The 19,027-nt window shown below is 46.4% G+C and overlaps 1 protein-coding gene across 1 annotated transcript in view; it reads left to right on the top strand.

The window, feature by feature from the left end:
* The first annotated feature begins 342 nt into the window (after positions 1-342).
* B4GALT5 (beta-1,4-galactosyltransferase 5) overlaps positions 343-19,027 on the top strand; it is a 65,794-nt gene continuing 47,109 nt past the window's right edge. The window contains exon 1 of the mRNA XM_088472178.1: positions 343-1,343. Coding sequence (XP_088328304.1) covers positions 1,238-1,343 — 106 coding nt within the window. The 5' untranslated portion in view covers positions 343-1,237. The remainder of the gene's footprint in view (positions 1,344-19,027) is intronic.

The following is a 19,027-nucleotide window of genomic DNA, read 5'->3' as shown; positions in this document are numbered from 1 at the left end:
TACACACCACCACCTCCTCCATGCAGAAGGACTGACAGATGATACAACATGTGCATGTAACACTAGCAGCAATGATTACAGGTGTTCTGGTCGTTCCCTCTCTGTGCAGCAGCAGCAGAAGATGACAATCTGCAGACAATCCCCGCACGGCGCTATAACACCATTGGGGAAAGAGAGCCGCCCCCGCCTCCAGCCACACCCGCCATCGCTATCTATCGCCTCCTTCTCTGGCCGCACCTCCTACATCTCATCCTCCTATCTCACCCGCCCAGCAGCAGCATTATCCTTCCCAAACCATTCAAGATCTGCAGCGCTGCCTGGAACTAGGGGAACCCCCTCCCCTCCCACCACAGCACCCACCCCTCCCAGAACACAACTCGGGGGTCACCACCGTTTCGCAGCCGTCTGACAGGCAGCCTGCTGTACGTCTGTCCCCATCTCTACATGTTATCCAGGGATCTCCCACTATTCGTTCCTCGCGTATGTGACATCTGTGGAACCATGCTGCAAACGAGGCGCTCCCTTTGATCGCTGGTTCTACACGCCTTCATATCAGGAACCCCCTATGTGATCTCGGGAACTACCCTCCCTCATTTCAGTCACCCTATGTGTAACTACACTCCTTAATAACAGGAGCCTCTGTGTGATCTGTGGAACTGTCAGTCTCCTCATCAGGAAACACTTGGAATTTTTGGAACTACCCTCCTTCATATCAGGAATATGCCTTGTGATCTGTGGGGCTACCCTCCTTTATATCAGGAATATACCCTGTGATCTGTGGGGCTACCCTCCTTTATATCAGGAATATACCCTGTGATCTGTGGGGCTCCCCTCCTTCATATCAGGAGTACCCTGTGATCTGTAGGGCTACCATCCTTCATATAAGGTGTCCCCTGTCATCTGTGCAGCCACCCTCCTTCATATAAGGTGTCCCCTGTCATCTGTGCAGCCACCCTCATGTATATCATCAGGAATCCAAAGTGATCCGTAGAACTACCCTCCTTCATATTAGTGTCCTCCTGTTAATAGTGGAATCGCCTTCCTTTCAGGAACCGCTGCAATCTGTAGAATTACCCTCCATCATACGAGGATCCCCTCTGATCTGTGGAACTAGACTACTTCATATCAGGAACCTCATGTGATCTCCCCCCGATATGTGGATGTGACACCCCAGGGGCTTTCCAGGAACTGCACGGTTCTCATTTACATGCCGCATATATAAATCCTCTTCCCTGCCATGAGGAAGCACCTCCGGATTCCAAACCGTTCCCTGCTGGCCATCCTCTTTCTCTTCTCATTGTCTTCTTCCTTCCTTTATTTCATCTACGCTGCTCCAGGCATAGGTAATAGCCGTGTGCTTTACATGTTCTCTATGGTGCTGACATGAGTAATGTGTGTGTACGTTATACTGTAGGCAGACTATATGCTGGGAGAAAATGAAGCATTTAGCAATAGACCCACAGCCAGGCTCTTCCTATGCTACATGAGCCATGCTCATTGTATACCTCTAATATACTGTAGCTAGAGCCCTGTCCATTATATACTGACTGTGATATAATTAGATGTAGAGCTTTTTATATTACATACTGCTTGTAAAATAACTGTCATTTATGTACAGCTAGTAATATGCATGTTATATATTGCCTGTATTTACTACTATATGGAAAGTCTTATGTGCTGCCTGTAACGTTACTAGATGTAGAGCACGGTGCATTATAGATTGTATACAATATTGCTAGACTAGCAGTACTGGGCATTAATATATTGCCTATAGTAATAATGTAATACCTTGGTCATTATGTACTGTCTGATATAACTAGACATATAGTGATGCATATTATATACCATCTATAATATTACTAGATGTAAGCCTTGCACATTATGGTCCTGTTTCAGAGTTTCCCAATAAGTCCATATTACGGATTGTACTGCGATTTTCCGGACTGTGTCAGCGTCCAAGCTGAGCATACACAACTGTGAGCAACATATCTTTTGCACCAGGTATAGGGCTAGTACAAATGTGTGCTGATAGTGATGATAGCTACCTTTATAAGTGGATGGATAGATGGCGGTGCGGCCACATAGATGCAGCCAACCGTAAATACAGTTGGATATCCGTATTTATTTCTGGGACGCATGCTGCAGCCGCACTTGCATTCGACTTACATGCAACTCTAAATCAGGCCCTATAAGTGGTCTATATTGTTGCTAGATGTAGATCCCTGCACATTATGGGGACGAGTCTGAGTGGGACACATCTGTGTGCAGGCGCAAATGGTGAGTTTTTTGCACACTGTATTTGCACAGATGTGTGTAGATGCGCATCTTTGCCTATGTCCACCCTAGTCGGAATCGGCCAGAACTTGGCCAGATCTGTCTTTCCATGAAAGTAAGCTTTTCGCGGTGGGAACTGAGCAGCGACAACGCTTTAGAACGTAACTGCCCTAACTTGTGGGAGTGTCGTGGCCATGTAGCAGAAGCTCCATGCGACTCGTGCCTACAGGGAAGGGAAGTCTGTTTCTGACGTATCTCTTGCACCTAGCAGAATTGATGATGCTAATGATGAAGTTGCGGCGGCCGGCGTAAAATCAGTAGTTGCACGGCGTTTCGCTTGCAGGCGCAAGGACCCCCACATCAGCTGAATGGACTATGGCATTAGCATAAGGTCTGGTTTCTGTGGCTGCCCGTAAATACAGCCAATTTGCGTTGCGACTCAGAAACGGCCCCTATATGCAGTCTATATTATTAACTGACATACAGTCCTGCTCATTATATACAGTCTGTAATATTACAAGGTGTGATGGCCTGCCTATTATGTACTGTCTATAATATTACTATACCAAGCACATTATATACTGTTTATAATATTACTAAACATAGTTCCCCGCACATTATATAATGTCTGTAATATTACAAGGTGTGATGGCCTGCCTATTATGTACTGTCTATAATATTACTATACCAAGCACATTATATACTGTTTATAATATTACTAAACATAGTTCCCCGCACATTATATACTGTCTGTAATATTACAAGGTGTGATGGCCTGCCTATTATGTACTGTCTATAATATTACTATACCAAGCACATTATATACTGTTTATAATATTACTAAACTTAGTTCCCCACACATTATATACAGTCTGTAATATTACAAGGTGTGATGGCCTGCCTATTATGTACTGTCTATAATATTACTATACCAAGCACATTATATACTGTTTATAATATTACTAAACTTAGTTCCCCGCACATTATATACTGTCTGTAATATTACTAGACATAGATCCCTGTACATTATATAATGTCTATAATATTTCTACACATAGAGTCCTGCACATTATATACTGTCTATAATATTTCTAGACATAGAGCCCTGCACATTGTATACTGTCTATAATATTTCTACACATAGAGTCCTGCACATTATATACTGTCTATAATATTTCTAGACATACAGCCCTGCACATTATATACTGTCTATAATATTTCTACACATAGAGTCCTGCACATTATATACTGTCTATAATATTTCTAGATATAGAGCCCTGCACATTATATACTGTCTATAATATTTCTAAACTTAGAGCCCTGCACATTGTATACTGTCTATAAAATTTCTACACATAGAGCCCTGTACATTATATACTGTCTATAATATTTCTAGACATAGAGCCCTGCACATTATATACTGTCTATAATATTTCTAGACATAGAGCCCTGCACATTATATACTGTCTATAATATTTCTAGACATAGAGCCCTGTACATTATATACTGTCTATAATATTTGTAGACATAGAGCCCTGCACATTGTATATATACAGTCTATAATATATCTAGACATAGAGCCCTATACATTATATACTGTCTATAATATTTCTACACATAGAGACCTGCACATTGTATACTGTCTATAATATTTCTACACATAGAGCCCTGCACATTATATACTGTCTATAATATTTCTAGACATAGAGCCCTGCACATTATATACTGTCAATAATATTTGTAGACATATAGGGGTATTCAATATGGGAGCGAAAACATCGTTTTTGCGTTAATATCGCACTTTTGACGTCATTATCGCAGGTTTGACTTTTACACCGTATTCAATTTCAAAGACTTATCGCAGGTTCAAAAAGTCTTTGATAAAAAACGGGGATAAGTTTTCACCATTGAATAGGTGTCGAAAACAAGTGCAGAATTGGAGTTTAGGGGTGCAGGCTTAAAAAAAATTGCCTGCACCCCTGGGAATGACATTTAAAAAAGAACTGTGTCAAAAAAGTTTTACAAAAAAATAGGGACACCCCAAAAAATTAATTTAAAAATTGGGATAAAAAAAAAATGGGAAAAAATTGTTTAACAATACAGAAATAGGTTCAGGGCTATTCTGCAAGTATGCGGCAGGTGTTTTCTAGAATAGATTTATAGCGGCAGGTACACAATTGCAGAATTTTGAAAAACTTACTTTAGGGACATCAAAATATGCTAGTACCCATTTTCATGTACCACAAATTTGATGGGACCACTTAAAAAAAAGAAAAAAATAACCTAAGTGCTCTTCTGCATCACTTCTTCAATGTCGGGAAAAAACACCTGCTGCGGCTATTTAAATCCCCGACTTTCAATTACAGGCTAAAACAGGGGTACCCATAGTGTCCCCCCATGTTTTTACTACTTTAGGGGGGTCCTACAATTTCTTTAAGGAAAAATTTGTAACTTTACGCAAATCCAACTTTGGAGTCTTCCGTTTTCGTTAATTTCATATTGAATATGGGGATAAGCGGGCGCGCGCCCGATACTTTAACGCAGGTAAAAACTCCGATATGAAAAGTAAACTTCGACAGCGAAGTTTACGTTTCATATTGAATACCCCTCATAGAGCCCTACACATTATATACTGTCTATAATATTTCTAGACATAGAGCCCTGCACATTATATACTGCCTATAATATTTCTAGACATAGAGCCCTGCACATTATATACTGTCTATAATATTTCTAGACATAGAGCCCTGCACATTATATACTGTCTATAATATTTCTAGACATAGAGCCCTGCACATTATATACTGTCTATAATATTTGTAGACATAGAGCCCTGCACATTATATACTGTCTATAATATTTCTAGACATAGAGCCCTGCACATTATATACTGTCTATAATATTTGTAGACATAGAGCCCTGTACATTATATACTGTCTATAATATTTCTAGACATAGAGCCCTGCACATTGTATACTGCCTATAATATTTCTAGACATAGAGCCCTGCACATTGTATACTGCCTATAATATTTCTAGACATAGAGCCCTACACATTGTATATATACTGTCTATAATATTACTAGACAAAGAGCCCTGCACATTATGTATACTGCCTATAATTTTTCTAGACATAGAGCCCTACACATTATATACTGTCTATAATATTTGTAGACATAGAGCCCTGCACATTGTATATATACTGTCTATAATATTACTAGACATAGAGCCCTACACATTATATACTGTCTAGAATATTTCTAGACATAGAGCCCTGCACATTGTATATATACTGTCTATAATATTACTAGACAAAGAGCCCTACACATTATATACTGTCTATAATATTTCTAGACATAGAGCCCTGCACATTGTATATATATACTGTCTATAATATTACTAGACATAGAGCCCTACACATTATATACTGTCTATAATATTTCTAGACATAGAGCCCTGCACATTGTATATATACTGTCTATAATATTACTAGACATAGAGCCCTACACATTATATACTGTCTAGAATATTTCTAGACATAGAGCCCTGCACATTGTATATATACTGTCTATAATATTACTAGACAAAGAGCCCTGCACATCATATATTGTTTACAATATTACTGTAAGTAAACCTCTGCACATTATATCTTCTCTATATTAACAGATGTCAACCCTCGTACACTAATATTTCTCATCATAGAGCCCCTTGTGTTATATACTGTATTATAATTCTAGGTGTGTGGCCCTGTGCATCTTACCAGATACAGCATTGAGCATTATATACGATCTATGCTGTCACTAGAGATAGTTCACTGCTTTTTGTGCTGGACAGGGGCGTGTAGGGACCTCATGTTAGGATATTGGGAGCGTCTCTGGAAAATGATGTGTAATGGATATTACACATGAGTTAGCAGTGTAAATGCATCCATGGAATGGTATTCTCTCTCATGGGGCTAACTCCTCTGAGGCTGTACATATAAAGGGATCTTTCTCAGTGTCCCCCAATCAGCATCGAAGATTGATCATTGGCAATTATTCCTTATCTCCGTAATTTTAATGTCATATTATGTCCATTGTGGTTAACACATTACTACTCCACCCTATGGCCTGCTCTAGAATATATTGCCTTTTGTTCCTTACAATTTGACTTCGGCCAGGTGGGGGGAGGTGGGAGGGGGGCGGGTTAAGGTGGTAACTCTTTTTACCAGACGGTACACAGCATTTATGTGTAGCTGTTTTCATATTTTCTACTTCAGGGTCCATAGGGTATCCACTGGATACCTTGGGGTATAGGTGATGACGTCAGGCACGGACACCAGAGAGTTAAATTTTCAGCCTCCCAGGATGCACCAGGGTCCCTCTCCAATACCCCACCCCCAAGCCAAGGCAATTCAGTTTCGTGGGTGTCCGGCCAGAGGTCGGATCACATTCACAGAGGGGGCTGTAATAGCCCCAGAAGATTTCTTCAGAGTGCAGCTGTGGCTGCACAAGATGAGCCTTACAGCATGGACAGTCAGTACTGACGTCCATGCTGTCGCTCCTACACCCCGCCGGTACCAGAACGCGGGTACCGATCCGGGGATGCTGGTAGGTAACTGGGGTCACAGCTAACAGTGACCCCGGCTACCTGGACTGTGGCTGGATGTACAGGGGACAAGGTAAGCGGCGGGGTCCCGCGGTGGGCACCCGCCGGTAACACAGTCCTTTTTGGTCCCCAGGCAGGGGGCTCCCTGGGGACAGGCTGCGCCTTCCACTAGACCACCAGGGACAGCGGACCGCAGCATGTGCGGTACAGCGCGGCGTCCCAGGGGTTAATAGCAGGCCAGGGGAGAACGCCTTCCCTGTCTCACAGCCGGCGTCTCCCCCGCTGCACAGTGCCATGCCACAGCGGTCTGAGCGGGCTGTGTCAGCGCTCCTCCCCCAGGCCTGCCTCCTCTGCTCCTCGGTGGCCATTTTCTCTCTGCATGTGCTGGGGATGGCAAACGCTGCTGGAAGCTGATACAGGTGCCATTGCGGTCCGGGTCCCCCTCATACCTCTCCTTCAATTAAGGTCAGTGTATGCAGCACTGTTTCCTACCAGGCTCTGGTCTGTGTAGTTGATCGCAGTGCTTGTAATGCAGGATGTTATCTTTGCATTGTATATGACTTAAATGCTAGCGTTGTTTGCCTGTACTTTCATTTCTGACTGTCAGCCATTTTCCTATCCCTATTCTTCTTCTGCTACAGCCCTTGCGGTGCGGTGTTGCAGGGTGTTTATTACCTCACAGTAAACGTGGTTTTTCTGTGTGGGAAGTCACAAACGCTCCGTTCACACTCCTCATGTCGGAAAGTGAACGAGGATATCCTCTTCCAGCTATAATGTACTGATATAATGTGCAGTTAGCGGAGGGATATGTAGACGTTGAGGTTTTATGGAGGGCATGTTTTATTATATATCACGCCCATTTCTGTCACTGTGCCTGCACAAAAAGGGACCGCCCTCGGCTGGTTAAGATGCTTACAGCCCTTGTGGGCAACGCTCCCTGTGTTTCCCCATAGGGGTTATCGCAGCGAGTGGTGGTCTCATCACATGCAGGGGTCCCTGGGCAGTTGATGGTACCCCAGTGTATCCTGTTTTTCGCCCCCCCAGGTCTCGCAGGAGCCTGTGTGGGTGAATTTATTGTCCAAATGGCATAGCACCTGATGGACGTTTTACAGGGGGAGTCACCATTTCGGCCTTCTAAACGGCCTTTCGGGTCTCAGACAGCTAAGGATAATAAGGACATGACGTCTGATGACGGTGACATTATTGACTTTTTCAGACACGAGCCCCTTCGTGCAGAGGAGGCGTAGTCTGGGTCTAAAGTATATATACCTGGCCTTATACGGGCAGTCCGTGCGGCTTTGGTTATTACATATCCCCCGTGGCTAAATCCAGATATGCCTTCTTTAAGGATAAGGGTGTTGCCACTGTAATTCCTCTATCTGGTCAGGTGGATCATTTAGAGGAGGCATGGAAAATCCGGGTGAGCGGTTCCAGCCTCAAAAACGGTTGACCTTTTGCATACCCCTTTGCGGATAATTACTTTTCCGAATGGGAGTTACCTTTACGGGTAGATTCTCATGATATATGCCTAGTGAGGAGTGCTACGTTGCCCATGCTCTCCAGGTCCTCCTTGAAGGAGGTTACAGATTGCAAGGTGCAAATATATCTAAAATCCAATTATTCCCTTGCTGGAGGGGCGTCCAGGCCGGCTATGACCGTGTGCTGGGGGGCCAGAGCCATGGAGCGCTGGGTAGGTAACTGGATCTCTGCACACTGACTCTCCAGCAGAGCAGGTGGATAGTGGCAAATTCTCAGAGACTTAGCCACGTTCATAATGAGAGAGTCTTACATATAGCCTGCTCCTTTCCAGAATCTCCGCGGCAGCAGTAGCGGCTCGCCGCTCCCTGTGGTTGCGCTCTTGGTAAGCGGACGCAGATTCCATTTGGAATGCTTTGCCTTTTACGGGACAGGTCCTGTTTGGCCCTCAACTGGACACAATTGTGGCCCCGCAGGCAGCAGCTACGTCTGCATGTCTGCCATCGGCTACAGTCCCATCGGCGTCTGGGGCTTCGTCTTTTCGGCCCTGTGAGGCCAGGGTAAGTCTAAAATACAGCTTTCCAAGACAGTAGCCATGAAATCTGCTCAGCCATAAGAACAGGCTTGGAGTACAAGACGTCCTACTTCCAAGTTGGACTATAAGCCTTCAGCCTCACAGGACGGGCCTCCTCTCAGGGGACTCCAGAGTTGGAGGCCGGCTTCTCCAGTTCGCCCAGTGCTGGTGTCTGACCACCACGGACACTGGGGTAAGAGAAGTATTTTCTTGAAGGTATGTCCTCTCCTCCCGGTAAAGGCCTCCCAGCCGGTTTTTTGTTGCAGGTTTTCTGTCAATTCAAGAAAAGGCCCTGTAATTTTTGAGGGTGATACACTCTATGCTCCAGGCAGGAGTTATAGTACCTATTCCGTTGCCCCAATGGAGAACGGTGTATTACTCCATCCTCTATCTGCTACAGGAACCCAATGAGTCTTACCAGGACATCCTCAACCTCGAATCCTTCAACAAATTCTTAAGGGTTCCTCGGTTCAGGAGGGGGACCCTGCATTCCATCATTCAATGGAGCCTGGGAATTTTGTGGTGTCGTTGGTTATATTCAGGGTGACTACCTGAATATCCCTATTTTCTTAGCACACCAGTGTTTTCCTCAGGTTTGCAGTGGTCGATAAGCGTTTCCAGTTTCTGGCATTGCCCCTTGGTCTGGCCCCCACTCCTCACGGTTTACCAGGGTCATGGCAGTTATGGCAGCCCACCTGCGGATGCAGGGGGTCCGCTTGTTACCCTATCCGGGTGACCTCCTGTTGTTACCAGGGTCTCCAGAGATACTTCAGCGCCATCTGCAACGGACAATATCTGTGTTGCTACGTTACGGATGACTGATAAACTGGAAATGGTCCTCTCTGATTCCTCACAGAGGATGCTCCATATCCCAACATCTGAGGATCTTTGTGATTGAGGTAAAGATCTCTGCATTACAGGCAAAGGTACGCAGTTGCCTGCAGAGTCGCCGAGTGTCTATTCACTCGGCAATGTGGTTCCTGGGTTCCAGGGTGTCACTGTTCAACATAGTGGAGAGTACCCAGTTTCACTCTAAACCTCTAGAAAAAATTGATCCTCTCCGGATGGGATGGGTTGCCCCATAGGATAAAGTCAATAGTGCTTTCCCCGGAGGTTTGTCTCTCTCTGGCCTGGTGGCTGCGGAAAGCTCACCTAAACAAGGGGCCCCCCCTTTGGGATTGCGGACAGGGTCCTTCTGACGACGGACGCCAGTATCCGTGGCTGGGAAGCAGTGATGGGTCCACACTTGTTCCAGGGCAGGTGGACACCAGCAGATTATGCACTTCCCATAAACATCTGAGAACTCTGAGCAGTATTCAAGGTTCTCCAGCATGCAGGACAGGTCCTCCACGGAAATACTGTGCAGGTACAGTCTGACAACGCCATCATGATGGCTTATGTAAACCACCTAGGAGGTTCCCGAAGTCAGGCGACACTGACAGTGGTGTCCCGAATTCTGGCTTGGGTGGAAGGCTATATCCCTGCCATCATCGGCAGTGTTCATTCAGGAATCCACAGATGGAAAGCAGGCTTTCTTAGCCGTCAAGACGTGCATTCAGGGAAATGTCCGCTTCATCAGGAGGTGTTCAATCTTCTGGTGAACAAGTGGAGCCTTTCAGAGATGAGGCTCTTCTGGTAGACGTATGTTGTTCCAGTGGACCTTCCAAGTTGTGTACCTCGTCCCTTCTTCCTCCAGTAATAGCAAGAAGAAGGCACGCTCCTGTTGATAGCTCCAGCATGGGCCAAACGGCACTATTACTCAGATCTTCGGACCTCTCAGTTAACACTCCAAAGCTGTTGCCTCTACGCCCGGACCTGTTGTCTCAGGATCCTGGCTGATACCCAGACCTGGGTTGTCTGTCCTTGACGGTGTGGCGGTGGAGACTGCCTTCTTTAGGTCTAGGGGTTTTCCAGCTCTATGGTTAACAGGGGCTCTGTCCATGCTAAGAGCTTGGACACTTTTATCTGCAAGAATTTACCATCAGGTATGGCATACTTTCTTTCAGTTGTGTCGCCCTAGAGGGTATGCTCCTCGGGTATTCCGGATATCCAGAGTGTTGGCTTTCCTACAGGTGGGCTTAGATAACGGTCTTCGCCTTGCTTACTTGAGGGGGCAGGTTTCTGCCCTGTTAGTATGGTTTCATCGTAGGATTGCTACTCTTCCTGAGGTCTGCACCTTTGTGCAAGGTATACGTTATATTCAGCATCCCTTTGTTCCACCGGTGGCTCCTTTGGGATTTGGCTGTGGTCCTTAGGGCTCTCCGAGGACCGCCATTTGATCCACTGGGCTCAGTGGATTTCAAATGACTTACGGCTAGGACTGTATTCCTTCTGGCCTTTGATTTGGCCAGTAGGATCGCAGAATGGCGGGCTCTGTCATATAGACCTCCCTTTTTCTCATCTTTCCTAGGAACAGGGCAGTGCTTCGCACTTGCCCTGGTTTTTTACCTACGGTGGTGTCTAGTTTCCACATCAATGAGGAAATTATAGTACCGGCCTTTACTTCCCCAGTCCTGTCTGCTGGTGAGGCCTCCTTGGATGTGGTACGGGCTCTACGAATTTAAGTTGACCGTACCAGTCCATTTAATAAATCAGACTCTCGGTTTTGTCCTTTCTGGTTTCCATAAAAAGGGTTGGCCTGCCACTACGCTAACTTTGTCAGGATGGATTTACAGGTCTTCCTGTTCCATCCTCTATTAAAGCTCTTCCACTAGTTCTGTGGGTCCTTCGTAGGCAGCTCGACGTGGCGCTTCAGCGGTTCAGCGGTGATTGGCAGCCACGTGGTCATCTGTCCATATTTTTGTAAGGTATTATGCTTTTGATACCTTCGCCTCTCAGGATGCTTCCTTCGGGCGGCGGATTCTCCTTACAGCACAGGAGCGTCCCCACCCTTAAAGGATACTGCTTTGGGACATCCCCAAGGTATCCTGTGGATACCCTATGGACCCTGAAGTAGAAAATATGAGATATGGTAAGAACTTACCCTTGTTATCTCTATTTCTACGAAGTCCATAGGGTTCCACAGGACTCCCGCCCTGTCGCACCTGTACTGCAGATGGGCTTTGATCTGGTCACCGGTTTCTCCTTCTGGTGAGAATGTGATTCTTGTGTGTTCCAGGCTTTCTCCTCCTCCGGCCTATGGCTTGTTACGAAACTGAATTGCCTTGGCTTGGGGGTGGGGTATAGGAGAGGGACCCTGGTGCATCCAGGGAGGCTGAAAATTTAACTCTGTGGTGTCCGTGCCTGACGTCATCACCTATACCCCAAGGTATCCTGTGGAACCCTATGGACTTCGTAGAAATAGAGATAACCAGGGTAAGTTCTTACCATATCTCATATTATTTTATAAATGTCACAATGGATATTGGGTATCCGCTTATCCTTATGTATAATGTTCCTTTCCTTACCGTAATGTTCATATGTGGTAGGTCAATCAGTTTTCAGAGCTCTTTCATATTTTGTTTTGTACAGCTCAGAATATAGTTCAGTTCTAGGGGTAAATTTACTAAGAATCTTGTCTGGTCCAAGTTTAAACTCTCACAGTATTGCTGAAACTCGGGAGACTTTTTCCTGCTGAAACTCACAATTTTACCAAGAATCGTGATTTGCTGAATCAAGATTTTTGATGGTGTATGTGATCGTGTTTATCCCCGTGTTCCCTGAGTCTGACCGCAGCCAAACTCACCGAAACATGCAGCCTGCACATATTAGTGAGATACGTGCAGGCTGCTTGTATGTGTAAAAAATATATAAAGGGTTAAATTTTTTAAAAAAATGATGCAAGGTCCCCCCCCCCCAAAGTATAACCAGCCCCGGGCTCCTCAGTCAGTCCTGGTTCTAAAAATACAGGGGGAAATAACGTATAGGGTTCCCCCATATTTTAGGACTGGGCTCCCTTAGCCAGTCCTGGTTTTTAAAATAGGGGGAAAAAATGGTGTGGGGTTCCCCCTATTCCCCCTATTTTTAAAACCACTGGACTCAAATCTAGCCAGGGTGTAATGCCACAGCCAGGAGACCCTTTCTCTGGGACTCCCTGGCCAAAGCATTAACACCCCAAGCTAGTCAGCCCAAGCCGGGAAATTTAGGGGAGGTGGGGACCCCCCAAATAAAGAGGTCCTTCCAGCCCCCGGAGCACCCGAGGCTTAGGCTGAAGCCTGGGGCTCTTCCCTGCACCCCTGGCTGGTGGGTGCAGGGGTAATAGTGGGAAAAATAGATAAGTACTATTGTTTTTTACAGTAGGACTACAGGTGCCAGCGTGCCTGCCCTTTGGCACTTGACATCTGTCCCCTAGTAAGAAAGAACCGTACACTCCTACAATAAGCTACAAACTACAAGCGCTAGCAGCTGGGAGGTACGAGTCATGGAAAGTTACATGTAAAAACTGCTTACATACTCTTCCTCACTAACCTCTATTAAGAGCCTAACCCGTGTTTTTATTCTAGTATCAATTTTTATTTTGCATGCACTAATACAAAATTCCTGGCCAGGTTAAAAGACCACTAACAATACTTATGGACAGGTCTGTATATTTTTTTGTGTGTACTTAACAATTTACTTCCGGCTGAATTGTGGATGATTATAAGACACTGCTGTGGTGTCAGAGTGCGGATATGTGCAAAAACATTGCCTTATATAAACAGGCTTCTGGACATTTGTTCATTGGCGTTCGATCTCCTCTCCAGGCGATATTTAGCTTTTATTATAAGTGATTTTATATTGTGTTTTATATTTATTTATATAAATAATTGTTTTGAATTGGATATTAAACTCATAATCGTTAGCGCTTTCATATTTTTGTTTATTTTAGCTCTTCTAGGGCGGGCAGAGTACCCACATTTTTTGAGTACTGCAGGTGGGTGATAATATATCTGCTAGGCGCCAGGTAGTTTTTTAGTATATGCTGCTGTAAAGTGTGTTTCCGCGATGGCTAGTAAGTCTGATAGATACATACTTACAAAATAGTTTTGCTCTGGTCCAGGGGTTCACAACTCCAGTCCTCAATTACCACCAGCAGGTAATGTTTGTGGATGTCTTTAATCATGCACAGGTGAGATAATCTATGTTGCTGGGTCAGTAATTATCCTACCTGCTTCCACTGACAGAAAATCTCCCAAAATATGACCTGTTGGGAAAACTGGATGGTTGAGAACCACGACACTAGTCAGTTGTTGGTCAGTGCTTGATGCTTTGTTCCTGACTTCAGAAAGGGAATATTGCTAACAACAACTCAAAAAGAAGCGAGAACAGAAGCAGAATTATACCCCTTTTACACCAGAGCTAAAACCAGGGTTATTGCAGGGTTCACCCGGGTAGCTCCTTGGTGTAACAGGGGAAAGGGTTGGATTGCCTGGTCGAGTGACCCGGCAATCCAACCCAGGTAACTTGCAGGGTTTAACACGGGAATAACCCAAGAAACCCTGCTGTGTAAACGGCACGATCTGGGTCACGGTGACTTGGATCATGCCGTGCTGCATGCCTGCCGATTGGCCGGCTTCAGTGGTGCTTGGAGATGACGTCATCTCCAAGCGTCCACTTTAACACCGGAAAAACCAGGTCTCTGCAGACCCAGCTGCGGTGTGAACGGCGCCAACTCAGGAATATCCTGGTTTGGCGCCGGGGAAATTCCGGGTCTAATCCGGATTGGAACCCTGTTCGAACCTCCGGGTCAGACCCGGAATTTCGGTATAAAAGCAGTATAAGACTGAAAGGGAAGGAACAACTTTTTATTGCACAATGGACAGCGGAGGGGATAAAAACCAGTAAAGTGCAAGTACAATAAATAAATAGCTAAAATCTTTGCAAATTAATTACAATCAAAGGCCCTGATTCAGACCCACTCGCAAGCGGCTGTCCGCTCGCAAGTGGGTCGATGGTCTGCACTGAGCATGCGCACGACGGAGGGAGCTCCGTCGTGCGCATGCGCCAGACGCGACGAGCGAAGGAAAGTCCTTCGCTCGTTGTGTCTGATCAAAGGGGGCGTGCTGTCGATGTTGATTGACAGCACGCCCCCTTTGGTGGGCGTGCCGGGGGCGTGCCTCCCTGACAGGGGCGTTCCCAAGGGAACACCTCCCGTCAGAAGTCGGCCCACTGACATCACTAGTGTGTGTGTGTGTGTAACACGTGTAAAGAGCATATGTCTGTTAACGACATCGTTCACAGACATATCCGATGTGCTGTGCAGCACAGCAGATGGCCCATATGTTTGAAGGGTTGGGTATTATATGCCGGGGGCTGAAATCCCGACGCCGGAAGCTTGCTGTTTAGAATCCCGACTACGGCTGGTAAGTACCCTCCCCCTCTCCCCTAACCCTCCAATGGGGTGCCTAATCCTAACCTCCCCCGATGGTACCTAACCCCCCCTGTCTGTAGCCTAACCCTAACCTCCCCCCTCCCGCAGCCTAAGCCTGTCCCTCTGGGGCACCTAAACCTAACCCCGACCCTTCCAGTGGCTAACCGCTACCTAGCACAGCTGTACTTACGTTTTGGATGCCGGCTGTCGGTATTCCGGCGTTTGCATCTCCAGCTCATCGGCATCTCGGCTGCATCCCTATCTGAGAGATATATCTGTCATCTTCTGGTGTATACGGGCGACCCGACAATTGCCTGTACACATTCTGCAGGGACCCGCTGGTGATTGACAGCTCAACTGGGCGGGCAGTTTACATGCAGAGTTGAGCTGTCAAGCCAGGCACATTGGGCAGATGATTATTAAGTGTTTATACCTTTTACCTGGTCAGGATTTATGTGTGTTAAATGTGACTGTTGCAGCAGATTTAGTTGTGTTAGCAGCAATAGTTTTGGAATGTGGTGTCCGATGGTTCTGGTGGCATATGTCTGTTGCTTTTCTTTACATCAATAAACTGTACTTCATTTACTTTTACCTCACCAATAAACTTATAAATGTGTCCTCATACATCTAGCCTCAGTACACCACACAGCGAGACTTGCCTAGTGTGAGTGAGCCGCCAGGTCCCGTGCAACTCTGCAAGCGTGGCGACAAGGACGCACCAGCAGACTGTCCTGATTAATTTGGTATGCAACGTGTATCCGTGTGCACCTGAATCTGTATATGAAACACAACGGAACTTGGAATGAAAAAAACTGCAGCCGCTACATTGTAGCACTTCATATACAGATTCAGGACTCAGTCACACACAGATACATCGTATACCAAATTAATCAGCAGTCTGCAGGTGTGTCCTAGGGGTCTATTTACAAAGCAGTGTTAGGAGACAGAGTGAAAAGTGATAAGAAAGTGATAAGGTGCCAGCCAATCAGCTCCCAACTGCCATTTTTCAAACACAGCCTGTGAGATGACAGTTGGGAGCTGATTGGCTGGTACCTTATCACATTTCACTGTGTCTCTTAACACTGCTTAGTAAATAGACCCCCTAGTCACAAAGCATTGCGACTTAGGTTTCGGCGAAAAGACACATGGTGCTAACAGAGTCTCACTAGCGCGCCAAGAGAGGCTTTTTGGTGTGACTGCAGCAAAGAGGTGTAAGAACACATCTGTATTAAATCACTTTATCTACTTTCTTATGTCTCTTTGTCAAGATCTTTACATTTGTCTGATTCTCTCTCACCCCTCAATCTCTCTATGGGGCGGGATGTACTATGTACCGGAAGACAATACCCGCCTGTCTTCGGGTACATACCTATAAGAGCTGTTCTTTGTGATGCGCAGAAGGCCGCGGGGGGTGATGGGAGGTATCCGACTGGATCCCTCCCAAGGAAGAGCGTCCCGATAAGAAGCCCTTAGGCTTCTATAGGGTAACTCCACCTGAAGGTAGCGTTACCCATTGGGATGGCTTTGTAAATATGGGGAATGCGGTGAGACCCCCGCAGTATGTACCTAGAATGTCGCAAAGGATAGCTCTCCCGATAAGAGCTGTTCTTTGTGATGCCCCCGAGAGAGGGACTTTCACGTTTAACACCAGAAGTCCCTCTGCCGTCCTTCTGTGCATGCGCAGAAGGCAGAGGGGGGTGATGGGAGGTATCCAACCGGATACCTCCCAAGGAAGAGCGTCCCGATAAGAAGCCCATAGGCTTCTATAGGGTAATGCTCCCTGAAGGTGGCGTTACCCATTGGGATGGCTTTGTACATATGGGGAATGCGGTGAAACCCCTGAAAACGCAACTTTGGGGGGTTTTACCGCATATTCGTTCTTAGTACATCCCGCCCTGTGTGTGACTCTTTTTTTCTTTCTCTCTCTCCTCTTAAACATCTGCCTGTCTCCTCGTGTGTGTGCCCCTCTCCCATTAATCTTTTTCTCCCTCTCTCTCTCCTCCCTCTTCCACGCTTGTCTGCCTGCCTGTCTCTCTCTTTCTTATCTCTCTCTGTCTCTGTGGGGCACCGGGAAGTTGGTCGCGGAGCTATTCTATTCAGCGCGCTGTTTAGTCCAACGCTTACAACTTAAGTCAAAGAATGATGGTTCTCTCTACTTAACCTGGGTGCTTAGTCACAAGAACCGGCATTCTCCAACTAAAGTACCAGCCGCAAGGTTGTTAGCGCCTCTGCTAAGCCAGAAAACAGCCTCGCGGCCAGCGCTTTAGTAACATTTCACCCTCAGGAAGCTTTGAGAAAAAATAATTTAGATGACCTAACAGCGCCATGGATTGAATAGCGCCGGGAGCTCCCTCTGTTAGGTGTTAGGGAAATCACCCAGTATTTCGACAATCATATAGTATGTACAAATCAATACACAACATGTAATGTATCTTTTCAACCCTCCTACTAATACCAAACTAGGGATCCATGGACAGGTGAACCACTGGAGGAGCTACTAATAATGGGTCCGCGTATGGGCGTGGGGGGCTGTGGCCACACATGCACAGTACTGAAAAGCTTTGGGATTTTCTCAACAGAACCTCAATCAATGGTAAATTGTATTAAAATGTTATGTATGTATTTGATAAGCATGTAATCACATATTTTGGAGGGGTTGGGTATGTAATACCGCCGGACGGAAGCCTGGCGGTTGAAATCCCGACGCCGGAAGGCCGGCAGATGAATAGCCCGACAGGGGAGGTAAGTAGGCTATCCCTACCCCTCTTCCCCACCTAACTCTAACCCTTACTTAGTGGTGCCTAACCCTAACTTCCCTCCCTAGTGCCTAACCCTAACCTCCCCCTCAGGGGTGCCTAAACCTAACCCCCCGTCCCCTCCCCGCACCCTAAACCAAACCCTCCCAGGTGGGTGCCTAACCCTAACCTCCTCCCCAGGGGTGCCTAAACCTAACCCCCCGTCCCCGCACCCTAAACCGAACCCTCCCAGGTGGTTGCCTAACCCTAACCTCCCTTCCTAGTGCCTAAACCTAACCTCCCCCCGATGGGTGCCTAAACCTAACCCCCCCGTCGCCTCCCCGCACCCTAAACCGAACCCTCCCAGGTGGGTGCCTAACCTCCCTCCCTAGTGCCTAACCCTAACCTCCCCCCAGGGGTGCCTAAACCTAACCCCCCATCCCCTCCCCACACCCTAAACCGAACCCTTCCAGGTGGTTGCCTAGCCCTAACCTCCCCCCGGTGGTGACTAACCCTCCTGGGGGGTGCCTAACCCTAAGTCCCCCAAGAGTCCCTAAACCTAACCCTCCCCCCCTGCGGCTAACAGCTCCCGACGCCCGGCTTACCTACGTTCGGTATGCCAGGCATCGGGATTTCAGCGTGGGGTTAATGATGGACGTCTGTATTTAGACCTCTATCTTTAGTCCCATGCCGGGCTTTTAGTGTCGGGAAGTCGGCGGTCGGCATTTCGACTGCCTGCTTCCTGACTACATCCCATTTTGGAGTGCTTGTAATGCTTGCGGATGTCAGTATGAGATTGCCTCTTGTTGTAATTGCAGCAGTTTACAATCACCCTACAATATAGCCAAAAAAGTCTGGCGTTGTGTTACAGTCTACATATACACAACTCATTTCATTAGGAAGTCTGTGACCTCGGCTATGCGTGTAATGCTGATCTTCCTGTTTTATAAGGACAACACAAAAAGTTTTGCTGTCCCCCTCTTCCTCCTGGGAAACAGGGACTTCTCCTGTCTAAATGCATCCTGCAACAGCTCAGCAGAGCTTGGTATGTTTCCCTGTGTGCAGCAATGCACACCCTGACACCAAACTGTGG

The sequence above is a fragment of the Taudactylus pleione genome, unplaced genomic scaffold (genome assembly GCF_031769625.1).
Source record: "Taudactylus pleione unplaced genomic scaffold, aTauple2 ptg000121l, whole genome shotgun sequence".
Lineage (NCBI taxonomy): Eukaryota > Metazoa > Chordata > Amphibia > Anura > Myobatrachidae > Taudactylus > Taudactylus pleione.
This window is presented reverse-complemented; position numbering and strand designations above follow the sequence as displayed.